General features: G+C 42.3%; 1 protein-coding gene across 1 annotated transcript in view; it reads left to right on the forward strand.

Moving 5' to 3' along the window:
- The window catches only part of ush1c (Usher syndrome 1C), a 228,239-nt gene that overhangs the window by 91,956 nt on the left and 113,692 nt on the right, over positions 1 to 22,591 (forward strand). Inside the window, exons 7-12 of the mRNA XM_067993855.1 lie at positions 6,505 to 6,562; positions 10,378 to 10,481; positions 10,628 to 10,712; positions 12,146 to 12,205; positions 14,714 to 14,770; positions 21,391 to 21,533. Of these exons, the coding sequence (XP_067849956.1) occupies positions 6,505 to 6,562; positions 10,378 to 10,481; positions 10,628 to 10,712; positions 12,146 to 12,205; positions 14,714 to 14,770; positions 21,391 to 21,533 (507 nt within the window). The remainder of the gene's footprint in view (positions 1 to 6,504; positions 6,563 to 10,377; positions 10,482 to 10,627; positions 10,713 to 12,145; positions 12,206 to 14,713; positions 14,771 to 21,390; positions 21,534 to 22,591) is intronic.

Raw genomic sequence — 22,591 nt, forward strand, 5'->3', positions numbered from 1 at the left:
GGGGTGTACGTACACAAATCTTTGAAGATGTCTGGACAATTTGAGAAGGCTGTTAAAAAGACTTACAGGATCCTTGGCTTTATTAATAGAGGCATAGAGTACAAAAACAAGGAAGTTATGGTAAACCTTCATAAAACACTGGTTAGGCCCTAACTGGAGTATTGTGTCCAATTCTGGGCGTCACACTTTAACTCTCCCTGCTGGGTGAAATGGAGTGGATGTCAAGGCCTTGGAGCGGGTGCAGAGGAGATTTACGAGAATGGTACCAGGGATGCGGGATTTCAGTTATGTGGAGAAACTAGAGGAGCTGGGATTATTCTCTTTAGAACGGAGAAGGCTAAAGGGAGATTTAATAGAGGTGTTCAAAATCATGAACGGTTTTGATAGAGTAAATAAGGAGAAACTGTTTCCAGTGGCAGAAGGGTGGGTAACCAGACAACACAGATTTAAGGTAATTGGCAAAAGAACCAGAGGCGACATGAGGAAACATTTTTTTACGCAGCAAGTTGTTATGATCTGGAATGCACTGCCTGAAAGGGTGGTGAATGCAGATTCAATAGTAACTTTCAAAAGTTACAACTTGATTCCTGCCATGCGGCTATTTTAACACCATTGTTTCTTCGAATGACTCAGGCACCCGCTGATGTAATTTAAATGGCCCACTGAACGTTGGCGACTTCTTCAGTAAAATCTGACAGGGAAGAAGCAGGAGTGCTCCTCTTGGCCCTACAAAGAAAGTTTGAGCAGCTGTTGCCCTAGGCTCCCCACCCCGCCTTCTCACATACAAAACCCTTCCGAAACCCCATCCCTTCGCAACTTACTTGATGGCCTCCAGGCCAAAAGCCAGCGATCTGCTTCCAGATGCCCATTTTGGGCAGGCAGCTGGCCGATGGGACATAACAGAGACCTAGCTCTTAAAATGGACCATTCTTCCATCTGCAGCTCTCACACATGCCACCAGCTTCCTGCCCTGGAGTTAAAATTCCCCCTGCTTGCAATATTTTAACAGTACACTGGGATACTGTGGCTGCCAGACCTAACAGTAAACATGGGTGCTAGTTAGAGGTTTCAGTTTTAACCCAGAGCCGGTTTCGGATAGGGCGGGTGCAAAACGTACTTTCTAGCCTAAGTGTCCTAACTGGGGTATTTTAACTCCTGGGCTCATTTAAATGCCATCGATCCACTTCCAGCCCGGAATGGGTAGGAAGAAGGCACAGAGCAGCTATCAGCAGGCGAAAATCGGCTGGCCCTTGGTTGCCCGCTAACTTCCAGATAAGTAGGGGAGGGGATTTTGGGAGGTTCCGCAACAGGGGGAGGCCTTGACTCTCCTCGTGGGACACAGATGAGCACTCCTGCACCTCCTGGCCCAACAGGAAATTTTTCACTTACCTGGAGGGCCTCTTTATCCTTCCCACTGACTGCCGACCTGCTTTAGCCTGGCGGGAAAGCACGACAGCTTCCCTGCTCAGGACCCAGTTAAAATGCCATAAGGGTTTTATCAATATCATAGGTCTCCAATTAGCATTTATGCATGAAGCTCCTGCCTGAGTCCATTGGACGCCCTAACCGTTACCAAAACCAGCAGTGTTGAAACTAGCAAACGGTTGAAATGGAGCGGGAAATGGAGTGTCTCCATTTCAACTGCTCACCCACTCCATTCCGACCCAGCAGGGGGAGTTAAAATTCTTCCCAGAATCTTATATTACAGACGGATGACGTACTAAATAAGCTGCAACTTTGCAAAACTCTACTGGCAAAGTAGAGTTTTGTTGTGGGTGAGTGCAGGTCTTGAAATTAGATACTTTGCTTGATTTGTAGTGGGTTGCATTTTATGGTGAAGAGAAATGTCCAGAAGCTGCACAGAAGGCAACCGCAAACTTTGTTACACCTGCAGAACTTATGTAAGTAGGTCCCACCCTAGATCTTACAGCTTTCTCACTGCCTCCTCACTGGCATCACTGCTTGCCTGTTTAAAATAGGTGCAACAGTAAACATATGGCTCGCATGCAGGAGTAGTTACTTAAAGGTGAATATTACTTTTATTTTTTAGTTGGCAAGCTGGGTTTTTTTGCTTATTACATTTATCTACATTTTTATTGGCGTATTGACTTCTTGTCGCTGTATATGCATGAGTTTCTTTGTATTGTAAGACTTGCAGCAAACAAAGTGGGAAGGATGGGAATTCCTTTGGGGTTTCAAATGGCGCTTTTAGATTTAAAGAAGAAAGAGCAGTTTTTGAAGGAACAAGAAAGACAGATGTAACTGTACCTCGCATGTTATGTATGCACCCGTCCTTACGAGCACAGAATGCCAGGGGAAACCTGTCTTCAGCACCTCTGAATCACAAAGGGGCTGCGACATAATTATGCTATCTTCTGTAGTCCAAGCTGAAGACACCTAGGCCCCAATATTTACGGGGAGGTGGGGAGGGAGCGGGGGAGGTTTAGTGGCTGGGAAACCCGGAAGTTCAGGTTTCCCGGAGGTGCTGCTGAATTTAACGGTAGGACCTGATTAACATTGTTGGACTCCGTTTCCTGGCTGCACAAGCCAGATTGAGATGCTGTCGGATGGGTAGGCCTGTGGCACTAGATCGCAGCCGTGGAGTGGAGGGGAGGGGAGGGAGGGAAGGAGGGCGGGATCGTGAGTCGGGCGGGGTGGTGGGGGGGAAGCATCAGTGGTGGGGGGGGGGGGGCCTGGAGAAATCATGGTTGGTGGAGGGACACCGGGGAGGGCGGGGAAGGGGCCAGAGAGTTCACTAGTGGGGGTGGGGCTGTTGGCCGATTGTGGGGGTCTGATCGCAGGAGGGGTCCAATCGTGGGGATGGAAGCAGATTTGCCTGGTGTGCTGGGGGAAAGCACTTCTACTCCTCCTGGCCCACAAGCAGTGCTGGAAAGGCTTACCTTTTGGACCCAGCTGTTCTCACTCTCCATCAGCTGCCGGGTTTCCTGAGGCCTGGGAAACCCAGCCAGCCAGCGTTAAACCTGAAACAGAGGCAAATTCAGAGGCAAGCAGCCCCATCAAAATATTTAAGTTAGGGACCCACCTCCTGAGAGCAGGTTAGTTGCCCACCCCCCAACCCGCCTCCGTTAAAACCGGAAGCGGGCGCGTTGGAAGCAGGTTGGGGTCAGGTTTCCCATTTTTGAAATTTTAACCCTAACCCTGCCTCCCCCTCCACCCCAGCCACCCATCGTTAAAATTACCTCCTTAGTGACAGAGGGTCAGCTCTTCTCATGAGTGTTGAGAACACTATCACATTCACCTTTTATACTACTGGATCCTTCCAAAGTACTGCTGAGATATGCCAAATTAGTCAGTTTTCCACCCATAGATGCATCAAACAAGTCACAGAGGCCTTCTTTGCAAGGCCAACAACTTTATCACTTTCCTTGTGGAAAGGAGGCATTAGTTTGAGAGAAAGAAAGATTTGCATTTATATATTGCCTTTCATGGCTTCAGGAGGTCCCAAAATGCTTCACAGCCATTTAATTACTTTGTGAAGTTTAGTCACTATTGTTTTATAAACACACACTGCAGCCATTTGGCCACAACAAGGTCCCATAAACAACAATGAGATAAATGACCATTTAATTTTTTTGGGTGGTGTTAGATGAGTGATGAATATTGACAAGGAGACCAGAGGATCTCCCTGCTATTCTTAAATAGCACCACAGGCAGATGGGGCCTCAGTGTAATGTCTCATCTGAAAGACGACACCTCCGACAATGCAGCACACCCTTGATACTGAACTGAAATGTCGTCAACAACAACGTACGTTTATATAATGCCTTTAATGTAGTAAAACATCCCAAGGTGCTTCAAAGGAGCGATTATCGAACAAAATTTGACACCGAGCCACATGAGGAGATATTAGGACAGGTGACCAAAAGCTTGGTCAAAGACTTAGTTTTTAAGGAGCGTCTTAAAGGAGGTGGGAGAGGTAGAGAGGCGGAGAGATTTAGGGAGGGAATTTCGGAGCTTAGGCCGCCAATGGTGGAGCAAAGAAAATCGGGGATGCGCAAGAGGCCAGAATTGGAGGAGTGCAGCAATCTTAGAGTGTTGTATGGCTGGAGGAGGTTACAGAGATAGGGAGGGATGAGGCTATGGAGGGATTTGAAAACAATGATGAGAATTTTAAAATCGAGACGTTGCTGGACCGGGAGCCGTTGTAGGTCAGTGAGCACTGGGGTAATGGGTGAACGGGACTTGATGTGAGTTAGGATACAGGCAGCAGAGTTCTGGATGAGCTCAAGGTTAGGAGGGTGCAAGGTGGGAGGCTGGCCAGGAGAGTTTTGGAATAGCCGAGTCTAGAGTTAACAAAAGGCATGGATGAGAATTTCAGCAGCAGATGCATTGGGGCAGGGGGAAGATGGGCGATGTTATGGAGGTGGAAATCGGCAGACTTGGTGATGGAGAGGATATGGGGTTGGAAGCTCAGCTCAGGGTCAAATAGAGCGCCAAGGATCCGAACAGTCTGGTTCAACCTCAGACGGTGGCCAGGGAGAGGGATGGAGTCGGTGCCTAGGGAACAGAGTTTGTGGCATGGCTCCCAATATTTAATTTGAGAAAATTTCTGCTCATCCAATACTGGATTTCGGACTAGCAGTGTGACAAATCAGAGGCAGCGGAGGGGTCTAGAAATTTGGTGGTGAGGTAGAGCTGGGGTGTCGTCAGTGTACATGTGGAACCTGACTTTGTGTTTTCGGATGATGTCGCCGAGGGGCAGCACGTTCATGAAAAATAGGATGGGGTCAAGGATAGATCCTTGGGGGCTCCAGAGGTAATGGTGCAGGAGCGGGAAGAGAAGCCATTGTAGGTGATTCTCTGGCAATGACTGGATGGATAGGAATGGAACCAGGTGAGAGTAGTCCCACCCCCCAGCTGGACAATGGAGGAGAGACTTAGGAGGAGAATAATGGTGTTAACCATGTCAAAGGCTGTAGGCAGATCGAGAAGGATGAGGAGGGATAGTTTACCATGGTCACAGTCACATAGGATGTCATCTGTGATTTTGATGAGGGCCGTTTCAGTGCTGTGGTAGAGGCAGAAACCTGATTGGAGGGGTTCAATCATGGAGTTGCGGGAAATATGGGCACGGATTTGGAAGGCGACAACACGTTCAAGGGCTTTGGAGAGGAAAGGGAGGTTGGAGATGGGTCGGTAGTTTGCAAGGACAAAGGGGTCGAGGTTGAGTTTTTTGAGGGGGGTGATGACCTAGATTATGTAGTCATATCTTGGAGTCGGACTTGAATGTACAACCTTCTAACTCAGACGCAAGAGTGCTGTCAGTGACCAGGCTGACACTTTGGGCTAAAGGCTCAGAATGTTTCCTGGGTGATGGAGTTCCTAAGAGTGCAAAGCATTGTAAATGGCACCTGTATATTGTGCAGACCATTGAGCCCAGCTGCTACCTCCTGACAGGCATGTATGGGATTGGTGTCCTCTGAGGAGGGTTGCCCTGGAATACCCAACAGAGAAATCCTCCTCGAAACCACCTGATGCAGCAGCATCTCTACTTTGCCAGCCATCAAATGGGTTTGGGTGATGTGCTACGCCGTCGCTTGCTCACAGACTCTGTTTTCTGCTTCCTGTCCTGTCATTTCATTGTTGCCCAGCACTTCTTCCCCAACCCCTATTCCCTAACAAAGCCTTGGCAAAGGCTGACAAATATTTCAAACCCACACTGAAACATTATGACATCTGAAACAATTTTTGTCTTCATACATATAGTCACTTAGCGTTAAGTGGTCGCGTTCCTTTAAATTTCAAATTTTCAGCTGACCCTCTAAGCCACAGCTTGTGCTGGGAACTTATGCTAATTATTTAAGTGACTTGACCTTGCAAAACTCTGCACAGTCCATTCAATATGCTGTGGGCTAACTTGGCTCTCAGCCAGCCATCCCTGTCAGATTTTGCTGACATTGCAAAATTGTGGTTGAGCTATTTATAAGATCCGAAACCTGAGATTATACCCTTCAGAATTTTCCCTGATATTCTACTTACTGCTTTAATTTTATGCAGCGGTTTTGTTTTTTTGATCGGTGGCTATCAGTGTCCTTCATGTCTTTGATATGCGATGGAGCTTCCACAAAAAGTTTCATAATTACACTTGCTGTAGGTTGATAAAAGAATTAACCAGTGGTTGATTGCCAGTGAAAGCCAGTTACTTTCAGGATACACTGAAGATAAGACATGAGGAAATCTGAAACTAAGATTATTTCATGCCAGTGTGGAGCAGTTCTCAGATTCTTACCAGTTCTGATTTTCAAGTTTTTCCTCAATCACTGATAAGTTGACAAGTCACCAGTGATTTGTGTCTTTCGGTTACTGATATGTTGACAGGACAGCAATCACTTGTGCTCGTCAATCACTGATGTGACAGCGCACCAGTGACTTGTCCTTCGGCCACTGACAAGTTGACATGATGGTAGTGGCTTATGCCAGAAAGGCACAGCAGGCAGATGTAAATGACATTATCTTTTAAGTTTCAATTTTTTTCCCCTTTAGTTCTTCTGAGGACTCCTTGAAATGGCAGTTTGTGGATCAGTTTGTGTCAGACGCTGGGGTAAGTTGTAGATTTTTTTTCAATTGATTTTTTTTTCCCTCGTTTCCATTTGTGGTCATTAGCACCTTTGACAACCCCTACTCTAACAATTGTATACAAATTTGTTTCTATTTTAGAATTAAATTAGTTCTGCTTTTAATATGCTAAACCATCCCTGTGTTAACAAATGTGAGAGTCATTCTGACAATTAGAAGAGCCAATGGTAACTTCAGTGAGAGATGTTGAAGGCCACTACCTGAAAATAAGTCAAGGATGTTCGAGCAAGTGCGTCTAATTCAAGCAGAAGCTGAGCTGACATAAAGGATTGAGTAATTGACAGACTCCTGGAGGCTTTTTTCAAAGTAACTGTCATGATATTAAATCAGTGTATAAGCCTAAGTGTAATAAAGGGAAAATGCTTTTGCAATTAACAAAATGCTTTTACAATTGGAAAATAAGAGTCTAAATGGGGTAGAGGAGCTGAGGGGTCTGGGGGCGCAGATACATAAAAGATCACTAAGAATTGCAACGCATGTTAATAAGGCCGTAAAAAAACAAAGAAAGCACTGGGGTTCATTTCTAGAGGGATTGAATTGAAAAGCAGGGAAGTTATGTTAAACTTGTATAGAACCTTGGTTAGATCACACTTCGAGTACTGTGAACAGTTCTGGTCTCCATATTATAAAAAGGATGTAGAGACACTGGAGAAGGTGCAAAAAAGATTTACCAGGATGATGCCAGAACTGAGAGATTATACCTATCAGGAAAGATTGAACAGGCTGGGGCTCTTTTCTCTAGAAAAGAGAAGACTGAAGAGTGACCTGATAGAGGTCTTTAAGATTATGAAAGGGTTTGATAGGGTAGACGTAGAGAAGATGTTTCCACTTGCGGGGGAGACCAGAACAAGGGGCCATAAACATAAGATAGTCACAAGTAAATCCAATAGGGAATTCAGGAGAAACTTCTTTACCCAGGGAGTGGTAAGAATGTGGAATGCGCTACCACAAGGAGTAGTTGAGGGTACAGAAGAGATTTACTAGAATGGTACCAGGGTTGAGGGACTTCAGTTATGTGAAGAGACTGGAGAAGGTGGGGTTGTTCTCCTTGGAACAGAGAAGGTTAAGGGGAGATTTGAGAGAGGTGTTCAAGATCATGAACGGCTTTGATAGAGTAAATAAGGAGAAACTCTTTCCAGTAAATGAAGGGTTGGTAACCAAAGGACACAGATTTAAGGTGATTGGCAAAAGAGCCAGAGGCGACACGAAGAAACATTTTTTTACGCAGCGAGTTGCAATGACCTGGAATGCACCTGCCTGAAAGAGTGGTGGAAGCAGATTTCAAAAGGGAAGTAGATAAATACTTGAAGGGAAAAAATTTACAGGGCTACAGGGAAAGAGCTGGGGAAAGGGACTAATTGGATAGGTCTTTCAAAGAGCCAGCACAGGCACAATGGGCCTCCTCCTGTGCTGTACCTACTATGATGATACTATAATACTATGACTAGCATAGATGCATTTAAGGGGAAACTAGATAAACACATGAACGAGAAAGGAATAAAAGGATATGTCAATGGGATTAGATGAAGAAGGGTGGGAGGAGGCTCGTGTGGAGCATAAACACTGGCATGGATCTGTTGGGCCAAATGGCCTGTTTCTATGCTGTACATTCTATGTAATTCCGAGTAACAGTGCTCCTCAGTCCTCCATTTTTACTATGTTTATACTTTCAAGCTATACAGTGTTATGGTGGGAGCAGGCATTTTATGTGGCACCCCACTTTCAGTGACATAATGAACTGAGAATGTTTCCCACGATTTTCTATCACCATTCCCCATTTTGCAGGAGAGCAACTCCATAACAACAGCATCAACAATTTCCACTGATGCAGCACCTTTAATGTAGTAAAAAGAAAGAGTTGCAATTATATAGCACCTTTCATGACCTTAGGACATCCCAAAACATTTTAAAGCGAATTAAGTACTTTTGAAGTGTAGTCACTTTTGTAATGTAGGAGAGTGCGCGTATAGGAGAAAATGGACACCATTTAGTTGCAGAAGAATTAGGAGAGATGACAGAAAACATGGTTGAAAAGATAGGTTTGACGAGACTTAAAGGTGATGACCTAAGTAGCTGAAGGCCGATTTAAAAAAAAGATACAGTTGAAATTGCTTATATCCAGATTGCTTTTGACCAGCAGTTTTAAAACATCATGCAGGGGGAAGTGGAGATAACTGAGAGGCATTTTGTAAATGTTAGGATTATGTGGCAATTCAGAGGAATACACAGCTCAAACTTTGTGTACAAATGACTCCTAATGTAATTTCACTGGTATTTTTTTTCATTCGTTCACGGGATGTGGGCGTCGCTGGCGAGGCCAGCATTTATTGCCCATCCCTAATTGCCCTCGAGAAGGTGGTGGTGAGCCGCCTTCTTGAACCGCTGCAGTCCGTGTGGTGAAGGTTCTCCCACAGTGCTGTTAGGAAGGGAGTTCCAGGATTTTGACCCAGCGACAATGAAGGAACGGCGATATATTTCCAAGTCGGGATGGTGTGTGACTTGGAGGGGAACGTGCAGGTGGTGTTGTTCCCATGTGCCTGCTGCTCTTGTCCTTCTAGGTGGTAGAGGTCGCGGGTTTGGGAGGTGCTGTCGAAGAAGCCTTGGCGAGTTGCTGCAGTGCATCCTGTGGATGGTACACACTGCAGCCACAGTGCGCCGGTGGTGAAGGGAGTGAATGTTTAGGGTGGTGGATGGGGTGCCAATCAAGCGGGCTGCTTTATCTTGGATGGTGTCGAGCTTCTTGATTGTTGTTGGAGCTGCACTCATCCAAGCAAGTGGAGAGTATTCCATCACACTCCTGACTTGTGCCTTGTAGATGGTGGAAAGGCTTTGGGGAGTCAGGAGGTGAGTCACTCGCCACAGAATACCCAGCCTCTGACCTGCTCTCGTAGCCACAGTATTCATATGGTTGGTCCAGTTAAGTTTCTGGTCAATGGTGACCCCCAGGATGTTGATGGTGGGGGATTCAGCGATGGTAATACCGTTGAATGTCAAGTACTGGTATATTATTTGCCCTCTTATTGAAAATGCAACTAAAATATCTTTGATATTGTTTTTTATAACTTTGCAGCAATAAGTTCTTTGGCACTATTGTAATATGAAAAAATGCCACGTAAATAATTTTCATTATGCATGTGATGATAATGTTTTAATTATTTACTATAAATCAGACCTTTGTTTTTGGTCTCTTTGGGGACTCACTTAAATGCAGAGAAAAGATCAAGCAAATGGTTGTGTACAGAATACACTATAAAATAGTTTCTGCATGCTGGTTGGCATTCTAGATAACCATAGATTGGAGTTGGCATTGACATTGACTGTGTCTCACTTAGTCCTTGAGTGAATTCATTTTATTGTTTCCCCCTTTACGTCTTTATGCTCTTGCGTTAAATTTGGTAGTAACACTTGCAGGGGTTTTTTGTAAAAAAAAATATGATTTACAAAAAAATTGAAAGTGTTATATCTGAATTCTCTCCCATGCACAATAATACAACAACAACTTGCATTCAAAAAGTGCCTTTAATGTAGTAACATGTCCCAAGGTGCTTCACAGGAGTGTTAACAAACAAAAATGGACACCGACGAGACATTTAAATATTTCATTGATGAGAAACTCCAACCATATTTAGAAACTTCTACTAATTCCAGAGGAATTCATGTTAAAAATGAAGTTCTCAGCCCTAGCATATCTTATTTACACCAATATCATGAATGCAGATCTGCTCAAAGTCTGAAATTTGTGTTATAATTCGAGTTTGTTCCCAATCTTGTTTGTTGTAGGATGGGAAGATCAGTGTGGCTGGGCTGGCTTCACTGGGAAGCAAAGAAATAAAGGAAAAGAAGGTCTTTATCAGCTTAGTTGGCACAAAAGGCATGGGATGCAGGTTAGTTATTCCTTCTGTCAATTTTTCAGACAAAAAAAAGGTTTCCTTTGTAGGTTCTACTTTTTGCCTTTACCATGAGTTATTGACGGCCTTGCTTTATTTACTTTGTGGATCTTTTACTGTGTACTCTCTCTCCCCTAATGTAGCATTTCCAGTGGCCCAACCCAGAAACCGGGGATCTTTATCAGCAATGTGAAACCAGGGTCAGTGTCTGCAGAGGTGGGCTTAGAGGTGAGTGAGTCACATGAACAGAAATAGAGATCTGCTCGTAGCTTATTATCAGACACGAGAGCTAATATGTCTAAAACTACTTTTACTTTGACATGACTGGAAGCAATGGAAAGTGTAAACTTTTAGGGATAGAAATCAACTAGCACACCACTCCCTTGTGAATAAAACAATATCTTTATTGTGCATAGAATAAATGGACAGTCTTGGGTGAGTTACAGACATGTCTGCAGCCCCAGGATTGATTTATGCCAGTAGATTTGTAAGTAGTATAATCACCAATGTTCATATAACATGCCTAAGCAAAACAAATGAGTATCTGACCTCTAAGGGATGTTTGCTTATAAATAAATTCCTGCCTATAATGGACAGATTTTAAATATCCTGAATTACATGCAATATTACTATACGTTAATAGCAATTACATAAATGGACAATTTACTTGTTTTCAATGTTATATGCAAATGCTATTATTTTGCCATTCAGGAAATTTAAATATGGATCAGAGTGTGCTTCAAAGCAGTCACTGCATTATCATTTGAACTTTGTCTTGACTGACAGTGATTTTATCTGGACTGATAATGACTTTATTCATCAATCAGATGAATCAGATGCCAACACAAAAAAATGTTGCAAGGAACTATTAGGAGGGACGACCAAAAGCTTGTCAATCTATTGTTAGTCATTCTATCCAAACAATTGTTCTACTTACAGGTCCGATTTTACACAGTATCAAACAAACCAATAAATCTTTCTGCGATGCCATGAACCAATTTAATTACTGACCAACCCCATTTCATCTGTGCTTTTGGATTTCTGCACTTACTCTATGTTTCTCTATTTCTTTTAAAGAAGTTATTAAAATGAGTGTGTTGTGAGATGAATGCACTGTGGGGTTGAATTCACTATCACAGGGGTTGGTTAGAATGAGGAATTCTCTGCCAGAAACCATTGCTGAAGCAGAGTCCATAAATTATTTCAAAGTGGAGCTAGATAGGAGCTCGTGAAGAGGAATATTAAAGTGTATGGCGGCTGAGAAAGAGAATAGGAATAGACTGCTATTGTAGGTAAATATGATGGGCCAAATGGCCTTTTTCTGTGCTGTAACATTCTGTAAAATACCGAAATATCTTTTGCAGTTTGTGGTGTCACCTAAATGACTCAATGTGTTGTAATCCGTTCCTCAGTATCTGTTATCCTGTTCATACCTTTTCATATTTCATTTTTGTGTAAGGACGTTGAGAATTATTAATGAATTTGTCAGCTGTGAGTTATTTTATTGTCAGTACATTTGTGTCTGATGATTAATGTGGATGCAGTGAATGTGCAGTATTGTTTGGGACATCCCTCAATTAAATAAACAACAACATCTTACAATATTTGAACATAGATTGCCGAGCTATACTTATATATCGTGCTTCTCTTTTTTTCTGCAGGTTGGAGATCAAATTATAGAAGTAGATGGAGTGGATTTTACAAATGTGGATCACAGAGAGGTAAAAAATGTTTCAACTTTTTTTCGAAATTTGTATTTTACCCCCATTCCCAATTAGGATGATATGGCAGACTTGTTCATTTCTGGTTTCACACCTCGCCCGATTTTACTCACCGTTGAAGTCAAAGTAGAGCAATATCGAGCAGGGTGTAAAGCCAGCATTCTACCCTTGGGTTTCCTACCCGGCGAGTTGGGTTAAAATTACTCACCTTTGTATCCATTTTCACAGTAGAGGAAGCGAATACAGTGGTACAAGGGAACTTAAAAATAAGTCATGGGGAGGAACTTATTGGATTTAATACATGTTTTTTAAAAAAGGGTAATTGAGAAAATAATAAGATTTAAGACAAATCCCCAGGACCTGATGGTTTCCACCCCAGGGTATTAAAAGAAATTGGTGATGAAACTGCAGATATATTAGTCACCATTTTCCAAAGCTGTCTAGGTTTGGGAAGATTGGCTTTGTATTGGAAAATTGCAAATGTTACTCCATTATTTTAGAAGGGCAGGAGGGAGAAAACAGGAAACTACAGGCCTGTCAGTTTAACATCTGTTGCGAGGAAGTTACTGGAATCTATCATCAGGGAATGAATCAAATTTCAGCATATTAGGAGACCATAAATACTCCATTCATTTTAGAGCACACTGAACATCTGTAGTAATAACTGCTAAGCGGTTAGTATCAAATAAATGTTCTGCCATTGCTGTATGTGCAGAATACATATTTTATTAAATATAAAATAATGGGTTATTTTAAAGGACCGAAACACAGGGGAGACATCCAAGCCCAGAGGGTGGTGCTGGGGAAGACCCATGAAAATGATTCCTCACATCTGAGACTTGAGCTATGAAGAAAGCTTGGAGACATCTGTGCTTTTCAACTTTAAAAGCAGATGACTGAGCAGTGACCTTATAGCAAAGGTATTCTAGCTGGGTTCACTTGGATCTGAGGTCCATGAGAGGATCCCAGGGTGTCTCAGAGGTCATCAAATTTCTGTCCCGACTGTCATTATATTTGAGTTTTTCTGCATTTGTGGACTTACTAGCACATTAATCTGTTGCTGAATACTAAGAAAACACATTTTCTACAATGGTAGCACTGTTTCATTTGGACACTTGCTCCTGCCATTGGATGTTAAGAAAGGGGATGCCCAAGAATGTGTCAGCATTTGCAGGGGATTCTGAGTAGTGTTTTTATATTTGCCGTAAGTCTCGCACAGAAAGGTTTGCAAACTGCTATCTTATAGAGATATATAAGATAGTAGATGGTATAGAAAGGGTGGAACTGGAACACTATTCTAAATAAACCTGGCATTAGGACAATGGGACATTAGTTCAAATTAGTCAAGAGCAAAATTAGAAAGCTCTTCTTGACACAAAAACTGATCAACATGTGGAATGAAGTTCGGAACCATTTTAGAAACAGTTCGACGCCATGATGTAGGGAGTGCAGGGTTCTTAAATGGATTGGCGATGATGAGTGAATGGCCTACTCATTTATATCAATTTTTTGAGAGCAAAGTGGAGCGACCAATATAATTCAGATCTGCTGCTTATGAGCTGCTCTCAAGTTTAATTGAAAGCTACAGTTTGTGAGATTCATTCACCAGTGGGTAATACCAAACATCCCATAAGAATCGAAAAGAGCTGAGTTTTTATATGTGTGTATAAATTGTGTTAAATTAGAATTGACATAATTATACAGAGCGTCCCTTCAAAATTTGTTTTCTCAGGACACATAATTCAATATTAAACATTTTAGCCCTGATTTTAACATGCAGCGAGATTCGGTTGGGTGAGGGCTGAGGCGAGCGGCAAACCCCCTCCCCCCAAACTTGGCAACATATGGCATGGTTGGTTTTAACACGTTTCATCTACATGCTGGCAGTCAGCTTCCCATCCCACCACCCCCACCCCCCCCCCCAAAAAAAAAATAGTTAGGAAGCTGGCTGGTGGGTGAGTAGGAGGCCACTGGCTGGCACCAAAGAAAGGCTTGCTGGCAATACAGTAAGTCACAGGGAGGGGGTTTTGGATGGATCTTGCAGAAGGGAAGGGGAAGTGCAGGGTAGGGAAGGCTTTAACTTTCCTCGTGGAGCCCAGAGGAGCATTCCTGCTTCTCCTGGCCCGATAGGGAAAGTAAAAAAACTTACCTTAAATGGTCTCTTTTGGTCCCAGATCCTCTTTCTGATGTCTTCACCTGCCAGAAAAGCCACAATGACTGCCCCGCCACAGTTAAAATTGCAGTCGGGGCCCAATGACATCATCAGACCCTAATCTGCATATTTAAGGAAGGGCCTTGCTGAACTTCATGCAGTTGTCCTTGATGCCTGCATGGAAGTGTAGGTTAAAATACAAGATGGCGAGATATGGGTCCGTAAATCACCCACTTTAATACCCACACGGTTTGTGCCGGGTGGGTAGGGCTCAAATCACTCCTTTTTCCTTGTGACAAAGAAGAGAGGTAGGCTCGTTTAGAAATGATTTGTAAATCTGTTTCTTTTTGCAACAGGCGGTCCGAGTGCTGAAAAGTAACAGGAGCCTGACGATCATTGTACTCACTGGTGCAGTAAGTATTAATCATGTAGAGAACAACAACAAGAGAACTGGTGGTTTTAAAAGGTTCATTGAGGAGTGTGTGAAAGGAAGTACTTTGTCAAAGCATCTAAATGTTGCATTCAAGGTTGCACGCAGGATTATCATTTAATTTACTAAGAATGTCCTACCTGAGAAAAGAAGTTTGGTGGTAACAAGCTGCTTTAGAGGATATTTTTGGAGTAGAAAAGGGCAAAATAAAATGAAATATTGATGTAAAAAAATAGTGGGCCACCTAAAATTCAGTCTTTATGTTGATGCTCCATCAGGAATCAATCTCCTTAAGTTTTAAAAGTACTTTTGAGGAAATGTCTGCAAAGCAGGATTAGTAGTTGAAGTGGACTAGAAAGGCTCAGTACACGCTGCCCAGCCCTTAAGTGGCCTGCCAACTTGTGAGCCCTTTTCCAAGTCCTCAATATCCTTCGCAATATGGGAGGTGAGGAGGAGGGGAAAAAAAACATTTAATTCCATGAAAAAGTTGATGAGGCCAGGGTCAAAGTTTACAACATCAGAGGACTGAGTATCCTTCTTTAAAAATCCACTTATCCAATGAGCAGGATCAACTTCCATATCCTTGAATTCCCTTCCGAACACCATCATGGGTTCAGCAGCATACAAAGACTGCAGCGATTGAAGGAAAGGTCCATCACCACCTTCTCAGGAAAACTAGAGATGCTCAATAGATGTGGCCTTGCCAATGCCACCAACATCCCGAGAACAAATTAATAAAAACGTCCATACTACTCAACAGTGTCTCAATACTAATGATATTAAAATCAGATAGTCTACTGTTGATCTCCGGAGGAATTTAAGATGTCATCTGTTTGGAATTACATCAAATAATTTTTCATTTAAATAATTCCCACGTTATCATTGTCCTACTTTCCCGTTTTTTTCAAATACTAATAAGTAACCTAAACTGCTTTCTGATTTTTCTGAACCTCTCTTGTATTCTTTTTGACTTTGGTGATGTCTTGCAATCTGCGTCTTCAACTGGGTTCTCATTAAAAAAAAGTAAAATAGTCAATCTCCCATGCCATTGCAAATAGGGAGCCAAGACCAAGTGCAGTCTTCAGGAGAAGCAGGGTTAGTCAGCAGGGAATAATTGAACCTAGACATGCAGATGTAATTTAGTCCCCATTTTCAAGTCCTGTCCTTAGTTTTATATTTCCATTATAAATTCCTGTGATCACATTTATAATGGAAGCTGTATATGTAAACTTACCACGCGGTAAATGCACCCTCCTGACAATGGAAAATGTTGACATATTGACATTTTTTTACAAATTACTATTCGATCTCCCATGGAGTTACCCACCATGAGTAGGAGACCAAAGTCTGTCACTGATGTGTGTCTGATGTCCGCTGGAAATATTGATGCTGCTGTCATCTACTGCCTGGTGTGCCACAAGGTGCTACCGTGTCGTTACGTCCCCATGACATTCCCGTTGTCTCGCAATCTCAAACATGAAAACCTACCCCTAATTAACATTCTAAAATGATATAAATAATTACGTGTCATTGTAATAAATAATAAATAGAAAATTTAAATAATGATTGATCTAGATATAGATTGAATAAGATATTAAAAAGTAATTTTAATATCAAAATGTAATTGAATAGAGTAAAAGGCTGACATTATGTTTGATTCAATCTTATTAAGTAAAATATTAAAATGCTAACTAATCCAATAAAATGTATTAAAATATTGTAGAAAAGATAAGGAAAATAAATGTATAAAGAATGAAAGTAAAAAATTAAATTTAAGATTTGAGAGGGGAGCAATAGGATGGCCTGATCATTGATATGGATTAATTTTTAAACTGGAAAAAGGGCCAGAAATTGTTTCATTAGTGTAAAAGAAATAAAAGAGGCTGTCAGGAGCGGCCAGTGGGTATTAGAGATGTAATCTGATGGATTAATGGGAGTGGGAAGGGAGCTTAGTGGAGAGTGCCTGATCAGCCCTCAGATGGAACAATTTTTCATGTTGAAAACCACAAATAATTAGTGTTTTAAGAATGAATGGCAGAGCCTGGAGGGCAGTAGAACCTAGCACTATGTATTCTCCAGGCAGTCAGGTTGTGAAGGTGCAGTGGTGTCTGTCATATGTGGATGTGGCTCCAAGGCTCGATATAATTGCAGAGCTGAACACTGGTAGGAAGGGGGAAGGAAATTTTACAGAACTAAGAGGTGATTTGGCAGAAGTGGACTGGATACAACTACTTGAGGAGAAATCAGTGGGAGGCACTAAAAAGTGAAATTCTACGGGTACAATGCAGACACGTCCCCTCAAAGAAAAAGGGTGGCACTGCCAAATTTAGAGCCCCCTGGTAGAAGTATACGGGACAAGATAAAGCAGAAGAAGAAAGCTTATGACTGTCACAGAAAACTAAATACTACAGAAAGCCTAGAGGAGTATAGAAAGTACACGGATGACGTAAAAAAGGAAATAAGGAAAGCAAAGAGAGGGCATGATAAAATATTATCTAGTGAGATTAAAGAAAACCCAAAGATGTTTTATCAGTATATTAAGAACAAGAGGATAGCTAAGGAAAAGGTGGGACCCATCAGGGATGATAAGGGTAACTTGTGTGTAGAAGCAGAGGATGTGGGTAGGGTTTTAAATGAATATTTTATCTCCGTATTCACAAAGGAAAGGGATGATCCGGACGTAGTAGTTAAAGAGGAGAGGTGTGAAATATTGGATGAGGTAAACATAATGAGAGAGGAAGTACAAGAGGGTCAGGACTCCTTGAAAGTTGATAAGTCACCAGGGCCGGATGGATTGTTTCCTAGGCTATTGAAGGAAGCCAGGGAGGAAATAGCGGATGCTCTGAGGATCATTTTCCAATCCTCACTAGATACAGGGGAGGTACCGGAGGACTGGAAGACTGCAAACGTACTACCATTATTTAAAAAGGGTACGAGGGAAAGGCTGAACAATTATAGGCCAGTCAGTCTTACCTCGGTGGTGGGCAAACTATTAGAATCAATACTGAGAGATGGAATAAACTGTCACTTGGAAAGGCATGGTTTAATCAGGGACAGTCAGCATGGATTTGTTCAGGAAAGGTCATGCCTTACAAATCTGATGGAATTCTTTGAGGAAGTGACAAGGAGGATTGATGAGGGTAGTGCAGTGAATGTTGTCTACATGGATTTTAGTAAGGCATTGGACAAGGTCCCACATGGCAGACTGGTCAGAAAGGTAAAAGCCCATGGGATACAGGGAAATGTGGCCAATTGGATCCAAAATTGGCTCTGTAACAGGAAACAAAGGGTAAAAGTCGATTGATGTCTTTGCGAATGGAAATCCGTTTCCAGTAGTGTGCCACAGGGCTCAGTGTTGGGTCCCTTGCTGTTTGTGGTATATATTAATGATTTCGACTTGAATGTAGGGGGCATGATTGGCAAATTTGCAGATGACACAAAAATTGGCTGTGTAGTTGATAGTGAAGAGGATAGCTGTAGACTCCAAGAAGATATCAATGGGTTGGTGGAGTGGGCGGAAAAGTAGCAAATGGAGTTCAACCCGGAGAAGTGTGAGGTAATGCACTAAGGGAGGGCAAACAGTAAAAGGGAATAAGCAGTAAACGGGGATATATTGAGAGGGGTAGAGGAAGTGAGAGACCTTGGAGTGCATGTGCACAGGTCCCTGAAGGTGGCAGTACAGGTAGATAAGGTTGTGAAGAAGGCATACGGAATGCTCTCCGTTATTAGCCGAGGTATAGAATACAAAAGCAGGGATGTAATGATGGAACTGTATAAAATGCTGGTAAGGCCACAGCTGGAGTATTGTGCGCAGTTCTGGTCACCACATTACAGGAAGGACATAATTGCTTTGGAGAGAGTGCAGAGAAGATTTACAAGAATGTTGCCAGGTCTTGAAAATTGCAACTACGAGGAGAGATTGGATAGGCTGGGGTTGTTTTCCTTGGAGCAGAGGAGGCTGAGGGGAGACTTGATTGAGTTGTACAAAATTATGAGGGGCCTAGATAGAGTAGACAAGGAGTACCTGTATACCCTAGCGGAGAGTTTAAGAACTAGAAGACATAGATTTAAGCTGATTGGCGGAAGGATTAGAGGGGACTTGAGGAAAAACTTTTTTGCCCAGAGGGTGGTGGGTGTATGGAATTCGCTGCCCGAATTGGTGATAGAGGCAGGGACCCTCAACTCTTTTAAAAAGTACTTGGACCTGCACCTAAAGTGCTGTAAGCTGTAGGGCTACAGACCGGGTGCTGGAAAGTGGGATTAGAATGGGCACCTGGTTGTTCTACGAGCCGGCGCGGACACGATGGACCGAATGGCTCTTTTCTGTGGTTCTATGGTACCTTGATAGCTAGTTGCTGCTCACTTAATATATTATGCTTCAGGACCTAGCCTTATAAATGCTGAAAAATTACAAATGCAACTCAGTGGATCATTTTTTTCTCAAATTAGATGCACATATGCTGATGTAGTGGATCTGGCCATGTTCGGGCGGGACTCCGGAGCAATTATTTAAATGAGGCCCTGCCATCAACCTCCCGTTCCTGTACTCTCCTGGTGTGCCGTCTGCTTTGGGGCTCACGCACACCATTCCTGCCCTCCTGTTTTAAAATCGGGGTCATAGCCTCTGGTCCAGAAAGATGGTGGCAAGGATGGGCAGGCTGGGACAGAAAAAAGAGACATCAGACCTGTGGCTGTCAGGGCATCCGCATGGCAGAAACAAGGAGGCAGCAATCATGGGAAGAGTGGGAGCAGAATGCCAAAGGCCCAATGACAGGGAAAATGGACAGACTTGGCAGTAATGAGGAGGAAAGTAGCAGATTTGAGGAGGACATAGACAGACTGGTAAAATGGGCAGAAACATGGCAGATTAAATTTAACATAAAGAAGTGTGAAGTGATGCATTTTGGAAGGAGGAATGAAGAGACCCAATAGTGGATCTGGGGGCTCACATACACAAATCTTTGAAAGTGGCTGGACATGTTGATGGACATGTTGATAAGGCTGTTGAAAAAGGCATACAGGATCCTTGGCTTTATAAATAGATTGTAAACAATTTTACAACACCAAGTTATAGTCCAACAATTTTTATTTGAAATCTACAAGCTTTCAGAGGCTTCCTCCTTCCTCAGGTAAACTTTATAAATAGAGGCAGAGTACAAAAGCAAGGAAGTTATGGTAAACCTTTATAAATCACTGGTTAGGCCTCAGCTGGAGTATTGTGTCCAATTCTGGACACAACACTTTAGGAAGGATGTCAAGGCCTTAGAGAGGGTGCAGAGGAGATTTACTAGAATGGTACCAGGGATGAGGGACTTCAGTTACGTGAGAAACTAGAGAAGCTGGGATTGTTCTCCTTCGAGCACAGAATATTAAGGAGAGATTCAGTAGAGGTGTTCAAAATGATGGTGGTTTTTTGACAGTGTAGATAGGGAGAAACTGTTTCCACTGGCAGGAGGATCGATAACTAGAGGACACAGATTTAAGATAATTGGCAAAAGAACTGGTGGGGGCGGGGAGGAGATGAGGATAAATTCTTTTATGCAGTGCGTTGTTATGATCTGGAATGTACTGCCAGAAAAGGTGGTGGAAGCAGATTCAATGGTAACTTTCAAAAGGGAATTGGATATTTACTTGAAAAGGAAAAATCTGCAGGGCTATGGGGAAAAGAGCAGGGGGAGTGGGACCAATTGGATAGCCCTTTCAAAGAGCTGGCACATGCACGATGGGCCGAATGGCAGCCTCCTGTGCTGTATGATTCTATGGCTGTATGATTTCTGAACTGATGTATCTGTGAATGCCTGTGTTTCTGTGTGTACATAATCACCTGATAATTAGAAAGATAGCCTAATTTCTCTGAGCTCATTTCTAATGAAGGTTCATGCCCAAAACATTAACTTATCTTTTTTAGATACTGATTGACTGGCTTTGCATTTCTAGGATTTTCATTTAATTTGATATTTTTTCTATTTTATGTCTATAATTTTATTAATTAACTTTAATTCAGCACATTTTAGTTCATTGTTTGTTTATTTGAATATATTTCATTGGGGTGATCAAATAAGATTTCATATTGCTGTTCTATCTGATCTTAGGGACATAGTGTACTGTGGATATATTGACCAGGACATTGGGATTGGGCATACTCTTTACCATTTAATGCTGTTTATTATGCATCAACCAAGGCCCCCCAAATAGTGCGATGCACTTTCACACTGCACCTGTGAGGGGAAGGATTGATAATAATTATAAAGTATAGCTCATCCCTTCCCCTGAGGTCAGGTTTGTATCCCTAGGTTACTGTTCCAGAAATGAGCACTAAGAATGGAGCTGTCTAATTCCATCAGATCAGATCTTTGTAAACTTTAACAAATATTTTCTACAGTGGAGAATAGTCCAGGATAGTGAACTGAAACATCCGGAGAGATAATTGTGCTCCATTAACAGTGGAAATCACGAAAATTACAAAATCATGAAGACTTCTCAACAGACCAAGAAACGCACAGGATGTCTATATATAAAAATGAAAGTCCTTCTGCCTCCATCAGGTAATGGATGTCTGTGTTGTCAGTGGTTTATTTCTTAATGTTCTACTGTTCTTTTCAGGGGAAAGAGCTTTTCCAGACTGAAGAAGAACGAATGAATGAACATTACCGACGTGAACAAGAGCGTCAGGAATTGATGCATCAGAAAAAGATTGCCATAGAAACCAACAAGATTGTGAAAGAACAACAAGAGAAAGAGAGACTGTAAGTTGGTACCTTCAAACCTGCAGCTTTTTCTTATACGGTGCAATGAAACCATATTCAAGTAATGCCCTTTCAAACTGGCCACAGTCAGCCATCATATTCCAGTTGTATTTCTATGCTGAGGGCACTATAGAAAATGTCCAGAAAAGAAAACGGCAACATTCATCTTATAATGGGCCACCTTTTCCTTGAGGTCAATCATACAAGCAGTACAGCTTCCAATAATAATGAGAAACTGCAGCTTCTTGGCCTACTCTCATATGAGCCAAGGCAGATTGTTTAAAGTTCCTGATGCTCTCTACTTTTTTTAACTTGCAAACAGTTCAGTACACTAAATTTTTGCTGTTACAATAGGTAACTCTATTCTTTGCTAATGGAGCTATCAGTAAACTTATCAAATCCACTACTGTATTATTTTACAAGAAACATTTTGCAAGAATTGAACAATAGCTTCATTTATTTCTACTGTTATAAAGAAAATAGAGAAAGAATTTCCATTTATATTGCACCTTGTACAAGCTCAGGATGCCCTAAATCACTTTATAGCCACTTTTGAATTGCAATCACAGTTGTAATGTAGGAAACGCAACAGCCGATTTGTGCACAGCAAGATCCCATAAACAGCAATGTCACAATTACGAGATAATCGATTTTAGTGGTGTTAGTTGAGGGATAAATATTGAGGCCAGAACACCAGGAGAACTCCTCTGCTCTTCTTCAAAATAGTGCTATGGGATCTTTTTCATTCACCTGAGAGGGCAGATGGAACCTCAGTTTATCTGAAAGACGGCACCTCCGACATTGCAGTTAACCCTTAGTACTGCACTGAACTGCAGTACTAAATTTTGTGCTCAAGTCTCCAGATTGGGAGTTGAACTTACAACCTAATGACTCAGAGGCGAGAGTGCTATCACTGAGCCAAGGTCCTTCTGTTGAATCCATTCAGAATTTTGTTTAGTAAAAAAATGTAACCGTTTCAATCAATTTATCACCTTGTTTAATATGAGGCCATAACTCCAGGCAAACTGGGTCAGACCATATTCCAACTCAGATTAGGT

The sequence above is a fragment of the Heptranchias perlo genome, chromosome 12, assembly GCF_035084215.1.
Source record: "Heptranchias perlo isolate sHepPer1 chromosome 12, sHepPer1.hap1, whole genome shotgun sequence".
NCBI classification, from domain to species: domain Eukaryota; kingdom Metazoa; phylum Chordata; class Chondrichthyes; order Hexanchiformes; family Hexanchidae; genus Heptranchias; species Heptranchias perlo.